This window comes from Pyrgilauda ruficollis, unplaced genomic scaffold (genome assembly GCF_017590135.1).
Source record: "Pyrgilauda ruficollis isolate IOZ18807 unplaced genomic scaffold, ASM1759013v1 scaffold35, whole genome shotgun sequence".
Taxonomy (NCBI): domain Eukaryota; kingdom Metazoa; phylum Chordata; class Aves; order Passeriformes; family Passeridae; genus Pyrgilauda; species Pyrgilauda ruficollis.
Genome location: NW_024524934.1, coordinates 4,408,830 through 4,422,081, shown reverse-complemented (window position 1 = coordinate 4,422,081; position 13,252 = coordinate 4,408,830). Strand labels below are relative to the sequence as shown.

At 38.9% G+C, this 13,252-nt stretch overlaps 1 protein-coding gene across 3 annotated transcripts in view; it reads left to right on the top strand.

Moving 5' to 3' along the window:
- Positions 1 to 2,152: 2,152 nt before the first annotated feature.
- Positions 2,153 to 13,252, top strand: part of MAK (male germ cell associated kinase) — a 28,660-nt gene continuing 17,560 nt past the window's right edge. The window contains exons 1-6 of one of the 3 annotated variants that reach the window (XM_041475482.1): positions 2,274 to 2,331; positions 3,757 to 3,860; positions 7,359 to 7,697; positions 9,366 to 9,420; positions 10,351 to 10,472; positions 11,504 to 11,583. In XM_041475482.1, coding sequence (XP_041331416.1) covers positions 7,597 to 7,697; positions 9,366 to 9,420; positions 10,351 to 10,472; positions 11,504 to 11,583 — 358 coding nt within the window. In that variant the 5' untranslated portion in view covers positions 2,274 to 2,331; positions 3,757 to 3,860; positions 7,359 to 7,596. The other 2 variants (XM_041475484.1, XM_041475485.1) reach the window with 2 other exon arrangements.

Here is a 13,252-nt window from a genome sequence, read left to right as displayed (position 1 = left end):
CTGAGACTTCTGGTCTAGTGGAAGGTATCCCTAACCATGGCAGGGAGGTTGGAACTAGATGAGTTTTAAAGTTCATTCCAGCCAGCCCAAACCATTCTATGATGTTATGAAACTGAGTGGCAGCACCAGAGGAAGAGGATGGAGCCCATCACTGGGAAAGGACAGTCAGAGGCATGGCTAAACTGTCGAGAGAGGAAAGTACACAAGGGCAGAGAGGGGACATCACAGGGTAAGTGCTGCATCATTTCCACTGACAGTGGAGAGCTGTTTTGACATATTTAAGGTAGGCATGTGTCCATGTAGTAGTGATCAAACATATTCTTAGAGGTTAATGCATGGTTAAATCCTTTGCTATGTACAGTCAGCTTCTGCTGAATCTTTGCCTGAATTCTGCTGTGTGGGTTACAGTACTTTCTGCCTTCTTATGTCCAAGTCTCACCTTTGAACTTTATTTTACCTGGCAGTCACCTGGCAGTCACCTCTGATGTTTTATTTCAGTAAAGGAAACAGGCATATTTTGTTTCAGAAAATATAATGTTGTTTTCTAGCACTTTCATTTCAGCAAGCTATGTGCAAGTGGTCAAATCCTTTGAATTCCGGAAAACCGATTCCCATAGCCTCACGTTCCACCCAGTTGACTTGAGGTAGAATCAATTAATCTGTCAACAGTTCTTAAACCATCACAAAGTTACCACACCAATTAATGAGAAACAGGGAGGGGAGAGAAAAAAAAAAAAAAGGTAAAATGAAGACAGCTTCCCATTTTTGCTCAGCAAACCTGAGCTGCCAGCGTGGCGAAGCTGATAGGAATCTGAATTTCTAAAACTATTTTCTGCCTTTCCCTCCATGGTGCTTCTAGTAGTTATTGTGTTGAAATTATCTCCTTTTCTTGCCCATCACTCTCAAAAACATTAAACTATAGGTAGCTCAAGCTAATGTTGAGAATAGAAGCTTAAAATGAGACTTTGCTGCCCAAAGCACCTCTGGCTCAGACACTAAGTATGCCATTTTTATTAACTGTGCTTTCTGTAATCTTATGTTTCTCCAAGGAGAAACATAAGATTACAAAGGACCAAGGAGAAAGTTCATTATTATTTTTGTAATAGAAATACATATATTTTACAATGCATAGAGCACTCAAAGTTTCTCCCCTGCATTAGTATTAGCAACTTACATTTTAATAAATTGCTTACAATAAATAATTTTTTTAAATACTAAGAGGGAAAAATCCCTCAGGTTTCACTACAGCTGTGAATAATACAGGTGGGAATTTCTGTACAAATCCTAAGTACACTGTGGCTTAGCTGGCAGCTTTATTTCATAAGATCATAGAATGGTTTGGATTGGAAGGGGACCTTGAAGATCGTCTAGTTCCAACTCCCTTGCCATGGCCAGGGACACCTTCCACCAGACCAGGATGCTCAGAGTCCCATTCAACCTGGCTTTGAACACCTCCAGGGATGGGGCATCCACAGCTTCCCTGGGCAACCTGTCCAGTGCCTCACCAGCATCACAGAAAAGATTTTTTTTTACCCTAATATCTAATATCTTTCCATTTGAAGCCATTTCCCTTTGTCCATGCTCTTGTAAACAGACTCTATCCATCTCTCCTGAAAGCTCCCTTTAGGTAGTGGAACGCTGCTTTAAGGTCAGCCTGGAGCCTTCTCCAGGCTGAACAGCTCCAACTCTCTCAGCCTGGGTTCACAGGAGAGGTGCTCCAGCCCTCTGAGCATCGCAGAGCATCCAGCTCTGGACTCGCTCCAGCAGCTCCGTGTCCTTCCTGTGCTGGGGACCCCAGAGCTGGATGCAGCACTGCAGGTGGGGTCTCACCAGAGCACCAAATATATATTCAATATATAATTACTGTTAGCAGTAATTACAATAAGGACTGTCTAAAGACGATCTCGCCTATCACGGGGCCATCTTCAGGGAGCCTGTGACGCGGCTCTCGCCATCAGGCTCAGCTCCCTTTCCAAAGGGGTGCTCTCCCCGCTCCCCGCACAGCTGTTTATCCACCGTCTCCCAACCCCTCGGCTCCACCGGGGACTCCCGGGCAGCCGTGCCCACGGCCGAGAAGGCGGTGCCGGCGGCGGGGCCCGCCCCAGCCCGGGGCCCGGCCCCGCGCCCGTCGCCCCGGTGACGGGGCAGAGCGGCCCGGCCGAGGGAGGCGGCGGGCGGGCCGGGGACTCGGCGGCATCGAGCTGGCTCCGCCCGCAGCGCCGCGGTGAGTGAGGGACGGCGGGGATGGCGGCGAGTCCCCCTGGGGCCGGGCTGGTGAGCTCCCGTGTCCCGGGGGCTGGGCCTCTCTGGGGTCCTCCCAGCACGGAGGAGGTGCGGGTTTGGGCTGAGCGGGAGCGCTCGGAGCTCCGCTCCTGTTCGGGGGGCTTGGGTCGGTGGCGCGGTGAACTCGCGTGTGGGGGAGCTGCCCCGCTGCAGTGCTGGGCTGTGGGAGCGGCAGCGGGGACAGGGACCCTGCCCGCTTTGGCTTGGGTAGGGTAGACCCGGCCCTTGGCGGTCTGAGAGGTCCGCGGTTAACGAGAGGAGATGAAGCTTTATGTAGGAGAAGCGGGGTGAAACTGGCAGGCCGGGCGGTGCCGGGTTTCACAGCCGGAGTGAGCGGCAGGAGCGCCGTGCTCCCCTCGGCGCTGTGAGTGCCAAGGAAGGTACTTGGCGCGCTCGGGAGCACCTGAATGTCACCAGGTGGAACCGAAGTGGAAACGAGCATTTGTTTCCATCCTCAAGACGGAGAGGGGATCTCATTAGTGCGTATAATTATCTCAAAGGCAGGTGCCGAGAGGATGGTGCCAGAGTCTTTTCAGTGGTGCTTAGTTACAGGATGAGGAGCAATGGCCATAAACTGAAACACAGGAAGTTCTACCTCAACATGAGGAAGAACTTCTTTACAAAGAGGGTGGCAGAGCACTGGAACAGGCTGCCCAGCGATGTTGTGGGGTCTCCCTCTTTGGAGACATTCAAAACCCCCTGGATGTGTTCCTGTGTCACCTGCTCTAGGTCACCCTGCCTTGGCAGGGAGTTTGGATTAGTGATCTCCAGAGGTCCCCTCCGACCATAATGATTCTTCGACCCTATGGTCCCTTCAACCATAACGTGTTTTATTGAAACTCAGAGTGGTGCAGGTGCTGAAAGATGAGTGGTTCATATTCCTTCCGAATGCTGCCTAAGACTGGAGACTTGAAGTTCCAGCAGCACTGAAACCACTGTTATCCTGAAACTTGCTGTACTGTGTTGTGGGAAGGGGTTTCATGCGGGTAGGAACTGGTAGGCTTGCTGGCATGGTGGTAATCTGCTGAAAGAGTTGGTGTGAATAATTTTGGTTTGAAACCAAAGCTAGTTTGGAACAAAACAGGGGAAAATACTTAGAGCAAGCTGGAGTTCTTAATTTGATATACCCCATCCTGAATGCCTGATACACACAAGTGGAATAATATGTTAGATTTGTAAGGGACTTAAAAAAAAAATTAAGGCAGTCTGTTTCAAAACACCAGTATTTATTGTCAATGTTACTGACTTCTTTCTTGCAGCTGAGTGTCGTGTTTTTAAATAACTGCTGGTAATTGATTAGAGTAATGGATTTGAGGTTAATCTCAAGAACTGGATCCAGCTGTCATGGGACCAGATTACTGGCAGCTTTAGTAATATACATTCACTACCAAGAAGGTTCTTGTAGCAAGATTTGTTTGTTTTGTGGTTGGATTTGGTTTTTAGTTTGTTTTGGTTTTTTACTTTTAAAATCAGTATCAGCATACATTCAGTGCTGTGCAATACTGCCAGTTCTGATCATTGTGAACAGTACTGTGCCACGCAAACAGTTTGGTGATTTCATCAGTTACTGTAAACAGGTTGGTAAAATTTGGTTGTGGGTGTTTTGCTTTTCTGGGTGGGAGGTCTTATTGGGTCATATGTCCTAGTTTCTAATTATTTGAGAGTAGTTTGTTTAGGATGCAAATGTAGAACTCTTGATAAAGCCTAGTACTTGTATATAAGAAATGTAGGTGATTTGTTGCTATTTATTACATTTTGAAATGTAATTCAGACATCTAAATCATTTTATACTAGCAGCAGTATAAAATTGCTGCTAGTGCTTAAGATGTCAGTAATACAGTAAAATGATGATTTGTGTCAATTCGCTAGTACTTGTTCAGGTTTGCTAAATTTACACAAATTAAAGATTCTGTCAAGCTGTTTTATTTTGTCCTCTATTTGTCCCTGGCTTTAATCTTTCCTTAATCCTCTGTAAAGAGATTATGTGCAGTATGTCATTAAGAGTAGCAACAAGCTGTTGTTTAGACTAGGATTTCTCTTGTCTGTTTGGTACTTGTTAAGAAAATTTTACATTTTAGAGCTTTGCATCACTGAAATAATATCATATAAGCATTAGTATGGAAAAGGACACTCCAAAGGCATGTTTTAATCAGAAAAACTAGATTGGGCCCTTGCTTTTCCTCAGATTGGTACAAAATACAAAACTGAACTGCAGATTTGGAAAAGAAAATGCAGATTGACCACTGAGGAAAAAATTGCATATCTTAGCTGGGTATGAGTGGTGAAAATTACAAAGTCTGTAGAAGTCTGTTGTAGTGAAATGTGACTCTCTGGAGCATTTATGTTCTAATCATCATGCTCTGTAATTCCAGTACGTCAGTGTGAGGTAGGTGTGATGGTACACAGACACTTTTATCAGGGTATGTGGTTTTCACACCTTGTTTCATGCATTACCATGGAATGGATTTGACACTTCCACTTGATCATTGAAGGAATGCACTGACTTTTCTGTACTTTACTTGATCAGGTGTTTTTGTACCCTAAAAATTAAAGTATACAGCAGAAGAGGAGTAAGGCAATAAAATACATTACAGAACAGACAAAATGAATAATTGGGTATGTGTTGTGTTGTATTACATGGAATTTCTGGAGGTAAGGAACAATTTATATGAGGTTGTTTTGATTGCACATGCCAAAATATTAGAATTGGATAATTGTTAAAGCATGTGATTAATATATACTCCAGTGAAAATTACTTGGAAATCTGATAGGATTTAGGCACCAAAATGAGAGGATTTAAAGGTCAAAACTTGAGGTTGTCTCTAGATCTTTTTCTGTTTATTGCAAATACAAGTTTTTCTCATGTTGTTTTTGGTACACTTTGTTAGAGAGCAAAAATTTGAGCATGAAATGCATGCAAATTCTCCAACTTTTTAATGTAACTCTAGGAGTTCAAGCTAGGGCCATCTGTAGCAGATATTGCTGAATCCCCTCAAAAAAAAAAAATACAACCTTAAAAAATGTACAATGATATTTGTTGAAACAGAGAAACACAAGCACACAAAACTGTTACATTTCACTTCACATAATACACCTGTGTACACCTATACACAAAATGCATACGCAGTTTATCATTGCTGACTCTTTAGATGTGATGCTGTGTGTTAAAATGAGTGTAAGGATACCCTCAAGGTTTTTGCGTTGGTTTGTTTTTTTAATATATACATAGAGCTAACCATTGACAACTTGAAAAATGTGTATGCAGAATGTATCTTAACTTGGAAAAAATACATTTGATCATCTGCTTAGTATCAGAGTCAACAAATAGCCTTGTGTAAAAAGGCACTATTGATGGTATTAAAGACCAGAGTGCATGCAGGCATTCTGGGGAATAAGATATAAAGCTGAACTCTGAGAAAAATAATTTGCTTAAATATATGAAAGTCCAATTTAAAATCTCGTCATAATTTGAGATGTCTGTGTTACTTTTTGTTAAATCTGATTTTTATCTCTGTTTCAGAATACCCTATTAACCAGAAATCTTATTTCACTATAGCTGTAGCTTTAGGGGAGGGGAGGTGTAGATGGGTGTAGGAAAATAAACTTCTTTGTAACTTTCCCTGACAAAATGAAGGCTGCCTGGTGCAAAGATGATAAATTGAGATATCCACTAGGCCAGCAGCATCTTGATGGGTGATGTGAGATTCATTCCTGCTAACAGAAGCTACAGGGAGTAACATTGTGTTATGACTTAGAGGAAGCAGCATTTCAACTAAGAACAACTTAGAAACATTGGTCTCTTTTCCAGGCAGCTGTTTCCTTTGCACAGCAGGTTAGTTTGCTTGAGACAGTATATATCACACTCCTTGAGAGGCTAATTTTATTGCTATTTTGCCAGGCCTGTAAATCTCAAGCCTGAGTCTTGTTATCAGCTGAATCATAGTTTCTTAATCTATTTGAACAGACCAGACTGTAGCTAATTTTGGCATAAGGATAAGGACTAGAGGGTTGCATGCTAAGTTCTCAATCTCCTATAAAGGTGGACTGGTGGTGTGTTCTCATTGATTTGAGTTTTATTCTGTATATATATTGGTTTTGAGTTTTTATTTTTGTATGCTAATATTCAGTGTTTGTGTATTAGCATTTGGGTTACAGTGAGTAAATAGTACAATGAGAGGTTGTTAGTTTTTCCTAGTCCTGCATAAATAAAAGGGTGACTCTTATGAGTTTGTGTGTTTAACATCAGACAACTGCTTTCATCTGGAGCATTGGTGACAGATAGTATTGTGTGTAATGGAAGCTGGGGTTCAAATTCAAACTTGGATTGAGATTCAAATAATATTTGCATGGATTCAAATATGGTGATTCAAAATTGTTCAGTATGAATTCTTTTCCAAATGACAGTTCAGATTTAATCTTCCATAGCAGTGCATGTAAGCTCTATGCTTCTCTCTGCAACCTTGTAAAATTTGAAGAATAAACTTAACTCTTCAGACATTACCATGCCTAAGAATTATGTGAACTTCAGAGCAAGATGTCAATTTATAACAAATCAGTATATATGGGTGAAAAATGCAGTGCTTATCTTGCTGCTCCACCTCCCTTCCTCACTAACTTTTAAGCATAGAAAGCCTACTAGCATTACCAATCCAAAACACAGTGTTCAAAACTTAAGTTTGCTGTGGCACCCTGTGCAAGATTTGTGTCCTTATGTTTTCCAGAAATTCAACCATGCCTTTGTTATAGTTCAGGAAGCTGCTACTGTCTACAAATTCAGAGTGTGGGCTTCTATCAGAATACACCAGCTTTAAAAACACTTCACTGGTTCTAGGGAATTATGACAGTAACCTTGACTCTCCAGTTTCTGCTTACTCTAAGCCTAATTGTAGAGTAGGCACCTTCTGTGGTTTGAGAAGTTTAAAGGAGCTAATTGCATTTACAACCATTAAAAAAGCACATATGGTTCTGGAGGGTGTTATTGTTTGATACAAGTAGTAAGTAGAGTGTCTCTTTCCTAAAATATTGTAAGACTACCTAGACTTTTTTTTTTTGTTTTTTTTGTTTTTTTTTTTTAGGGATCTGTGTGACAATGACCATGTTCTTCTGTCTCCCATTCTTCATAACTGGATCTCAAAGCAGCTATAGGTTGGAAGAGAACAGTGAATATCCTGCTTAGTTATGAGAAACATTCACCAGCATAAAACAGTCTGGAAGAAGATTTCTCTTAAGAAAATCAAAGAGCACAGAACCCTTTAATAAAACATAATATATTTAACATTTCGTGAGCTTTTGACTGTCTGAGTTGTAAAAAAAATGAATCGTTACACAATTATGAAACAACTGGGTGATGGCACCTATGGCAGCGTGTTGATGGGGAAGAGCAATGAGTCAGGAGAACTTGTGGCTATCAAAAGGTATGTAGCATCTCAATTCAATAAAGGTGCTTGCAAAATCTTAGATTTTCAATTTTGGCTTTGTTTTTGTTTTCCATTTGTGTAGAATTGAAAAAAGTCCCCTTTTAAAAGGAAATTAACATAACAAAAAAAATTTTTTTTTAATTAAGGTGTCTAACAAGGTGATTGTGAGTCAGATTTCTGGTAACTGATCAATACAGAAACACATTGGTTTAGTTTGCTGGTTTACATTGGCTTGTAAAATTGCATGCTGCTTTTGTTCAGTTTGAACATGCTTCCTTCTAAAAATGTTGTTAGGCCAGCACCAAAGGAGAAGCAAAAGTGAATGGTATTAATTAGGGAGTTTATTTATATGAATTACAGGAATAGCCACCTTAACAGGTAGATTTGAAATTCCATCCCAGCACCCCAAATCTTTGTAAGTACTGCATTAAGTTTCAGGTGTTGCTATAGCGATAAGTAACACTAACAATCTGGTCAGGTAAGTAAAGGCTGTCTTCCTGGTTCTAATAAACTTGTGTTCTGTGTAATCAAGAGTATTGTCATGCTTGCCTTAAAAGATGATTACGAAACGAGAAAAATTCTACTCAAGGCGTGGGGGAATTCCCCTTGTATTCCTAGAGAATTGCAAGCAGGATATAAGTTGAAATGCTAGAAATTGTAACTTGCTCAGTAAGATAATTGTAATGTAATTGACTGACTTTTTATTTAAGAATTTCTCAGAGTTTCATGTTTCACCGTATCTTGGTGGTACTGTTACTGAAGTTGATATTAATCTAAGCTAAAGAAAGAATCTCCAATAATTATTTTAATTATTTTTAGCAAAAGGAGCAACATTTTGTGGGAAGTGGTTCATTTTGTGATTTCAAGATTTGAAAATCTGTTGTATCATTTTTAAGTTTGGAACTTGAGAGGGTACAGTTTTGCTTGAAGATACTTTTATTTTAAATTAAAATTATGCGTTTAAATCTTTTCACTTTAGCTGCTAAAACTTTACCAAAATGCAGCAGTGACATTCACAACTTCATCCCAAGATCTGAGCAACACCAAACGTCCACATTTGGATTTATGCAGGACTTACTTACAAATAAATGTGTTACACTGTTGTGTATAACAATTAGTTTAGAGGCTATGATGTTGCTTGAAAAAAAATTAAACCTTTTTTTTTTTTTTTAAATTAATATCTTGGAACAGATTTTTTTAAATGACCAATCAAGTCAGATGCTTAATTACAATAGAAAATAGTCCAGATATTTTGCAGATTTCAAATTTTTTTTGCTTGTGTTCCTAGAATATGCAACTTATGCATAAGGATGCGATTTTTCCATGTTGTAGGTGCATTATCATTGTTGCTTGCTTTATTATTAAAAGCACAATTCAAATGATACAAAGGGGTATTTTATGTCCCTTTTACTTCAGAGTAATGTGGTCTATGGCTGTACTCTTCTAAAGATATTTCAGTTTTGGTGTTTGATGATTAATCACTGTAAATTTTTAGCAATTCTAAGTGCTGACTTTGATTATTTTGCTGATGGGTATGCTAAAATGTTTTAAATTGAGTTCAAAATATAGATAATGCTAGTCTTAGAAAATATAATTTATATTTTCTAATTCTAAAAGCATTCTGTACTGTCCACTGAAAATATTTTATCTTGGACTTTATTTCAGAATGAAAAGGAAGTTCTATTCATGGGATGAATGTATGAATTTGAGAGAAGTCAAGGTAAAGTGGTGAACATGCCACATTTAAAAATAAGTGTCTGGTTAGGCTTGCATGAAGGAAAAGGGCAGCTACTGTGTCCAAGCGAGGCCAAACTCTATGAACTCCTTAAATGCTGACAGATTGCACAAAACTGTGGGGTGCTGGCACTCTTAGAGAGCCTGCTGATTTGTGGAATATTCCGCTATTCTCAAGCTGTGGCCATGTCATAGCCAAGCCTCTTATCTTTGAGAAAGGAAAATAAATTAATTTTGCATGTGTGTATTTCTGTGGTTTACCATCCTCCTCTTTCATTTTACTTCCAGATTTCTAGCTGTGTGTCCATTCCATATATCTTGTGTTTGGGGCATCTGTAGAAAGCACTGGGAGTTTTGGCTAGCCAAGTGATAGAATAACACCTGAAAACCTGGGCATAAATTCCAAATAATTCTATGTTTTGGGCGTCTGATTTTCTGTATATACAGAACTCCCTACTAAAGGGCTTTTGATTTAACTTATTGGAGACTTCATGCAAATCAGTAGGTCCAAAATGAGCATCTGTAATAGAATGCTTCTTCATGAAAGTTTCATGCCAAAAAGAAGGGGGAAAAAAATGCAAGTTTTCTTATTCAGTGCAGTGAGCAAGAGCTCTTACAGCTTCAGATTTGTCTTTTCTTGTAGGGAATTAGGTTTTTGTGCTAATCTTTACTCCAGCCCTGAGGTAATCCCTAGAAATAGATTTAAACTTCTATTTATATAGTTGTTGCTTTTAATTTGAGATTCATTCAAACTTCTGGGTTGTTCTTTAGAACAGATTACAAGATAAATAATGGGGTATCATATGAATATGTTGTGTGGATTCTGTGCTAGAAATTTACATGTTAAAAATTTAGCTATGGTAAGGAATCAAGGTCAGTGTGGGATTATCTGAAGCTGCATTTTGCTCTGTTGCAGTCTCTGAAGAAGCTAAACCATGCCAATGTGATAAAATTGAAGGAAGTCATACGAGAAAATGACCACCTTTATTTTGTATTTGAGTACATGAAGGAAAATCTCTATCAGCTAATGAAGGATAGGTATGTCTTTTTCATGGAAAAATAGTGTGCTATCATGCTTTATTTAATGATTCTCATACTGCTTTGAAGAACAGTTTGAGATGTCTGGTTTTGGCTCCTCTTGAAGCCCCATTGATGTGAACGGGAGTTGCTGCACCAGCTTATTTGAGGGTATAGTTCTGCATTGCTCTGTTACAACACTGCATATTGTAAAACTTTTGGAATAAATTTGTTCTCTTCTTAACAGAAGAGTTGCCATGCCTTTGTGTAGAGCTGTGAGAGAAATTCCAAGCAGTTGTGTTTTGGGTTTTTTTCTTCATTAGCCTTCATTCTAATGTATGAAGGATTAGGTGAACACTGGTTCGTGCTACTTTTGCTCATGGGTTTTACTTAAGGTGGGGATGGTACATGGATGCATCTTTGTAAGAATGGCCTAATATAGGCTAACTCTGCTGTTGCAATCTTGGACAAACAGTACATAGCAAGGCTTGCAAGGTGGTCTTCAGAGCAGGACCTGCCTTTTCAATAACACCTTATTTTGATGAATTGTTTTGCCTTTGGTGTGGGTTTCCTTCAGACTTTGTCATGCACATGTATCTCCTAATGTGCCAAGCCCTTGGGTTGACATCCCGAGGTAGCTGCTGGTGACATGAGCACATTGTTACTCTGCAGCTGAGCAGAATTGCTCCTACCAGGTCTTCCTTAAGGGCACCACTGGGTAATGCACCTACCTGTGCTGCACTGTGCCATCTCTGCCTTGCTGCATCACTGTGCATTGCACACTCACCTGGTCGAGCACGCTGCTGGCCAGCCAGCTTCTACAGAGAGATAGCACCATGAATATCTCAGCACAGAAGTTCTGCTGCTGCACTTAAAGTGGTTGAGATTAAGGCCCAATAGAATTTTGACGTGGGAGTTGCATCTCTCTTTCTTGACTTGATGGGTCTGTTTTCATGTGTTCATGATGTGTTAGGCAAAATAAAGAGACACATGTGTTCTGAAGATACATTATTTTTCTGAATTATGTACATTTTTACCCTATTTCTTCACAGAAACAAGTTTTTCCCTGAGTCAGTCATCAGAAACATGATGTATCAGATATTGCAAGGGCTGGCTTTCATCCACAAACACGGTAGGTTTCCTACTAGAGTTTAACTGTGTAGCACTTTTTTTAGAAAATAAGATGATACACAGAAATAACATGAATAAAATAACCTAGCAAGGGCTATTAATCATCTCTGATAAAATCATGGTTACCTGTTTCTAGTGTGGTGCAGTTTTAAACTTTGCCTGAAGTTTTCTTTGTTTTCCTATAACTGGATTTTCCTCTTTCTCTTGGAAAGCACTGGATGTTGTTAATACACTGCAGTAGTTTTTCTGCTTTAGTTAGCAGATTAATAAACCAACTAAATAAATGTTGTATGCTGTGCTGTACTAATCACTTCTGCATCCTCAAAAAGATCTAATTGAGAAGCATTAATACATCAGTACTCTTGTTGAGATACCATAATTAAGATGATATTCTATATATAAAAAATACTAAAATAACTTGTTCACTAAGAAATTCAAAGAATATCCTTATCAAATACAACCTGGATTCAAATATTTTAGTAGGTGGGATGTTTCTAGGAATTACAGGCACAGTCTAAAGAGGTGAGGTGTGCTCACAACAATAAAAAGTTTCACAATGTTTGCAAAACTCCTAAAGCTCATGTTTAATATCTGTCTGCAAACTGTATTCTGAAATACTGGTATCAAATTCCTTTGCATTTAAAAAGGTAGTAATTTATGTCATGCTCAGCTTTTTGATTTTGTAGTTCTTCTTCACATCACATTGTTATCCTTAAAACTTCCCAAAGACAATAAAACATTAGCTGAAAATAAATTAAGAAACAGTGTTCCTAGTGAGGTTTGATTTGCTTTCAATGTACCCTGAAGAGGCCTCTTGGTGAATTAAATGAATAATCAGTTTTATTTGGTATTATCAAATACCCAGAAATTGACATTTTCTTGTCCTTCTGATCAGGATCATATACTGTTCTCTGATTGTTAGCATCCTCCTTTCCTCCCTCATTTCTCTGTGAAATAAATTAGAAAATTAGATTTTAAGAAAAACTTCCAACTTTAAGTTACAATATTAATATCTTGATTTGACCATAAGTGTATAAGGGAATACCAGGTATGATAAATTTGAACATTTACATTTCACTGTAATAATTTTAGCCAATTTCTTACAGTCATTTTCAATTTATGCATGCAGAAATTCAGTGCTTTATTCTAGCAAGTGGATTTAAATTGAATTATTGGATAACATAAAAAAATTGTGTGTTCCAATTAAACAACAAAATTAATTTGCTTAGTGACTTAACCACTGCCCAAGTATAGAGGTCCTCAGGCCAACAGCAAGCAATGAAGAAGCTTTATGTGCCTGCTTTACTAATATTAACATTTCTGAGCAGCATTTGGATATCCTTTATATGTCTGTATCTCCAAATTGTTGTCACAATGATAAATAACTAGCTAAAAATCATTCAAGCAATTTTATGAATCAAGTAAGTGTGTCAGATGCTCAATTTTCAGTTATCCAAGACTGATAAAGCAGTTGTAATTTTTGCAAAAGATTTCATTCTGAAAGTGTTTTTTTACTTGATTTTGCTGCCAGCCAATTCATTTTCCTTAGTGTGCTAATGACAGTTTGTATTTGTTAATTTGAGAACACTTGGTGTAATAATCACTAGAGGGAAAATGTGTGCATTTCTTGGGGGAGTGTTCCAATTATTTTATGTTGAATTTTTAAAAAT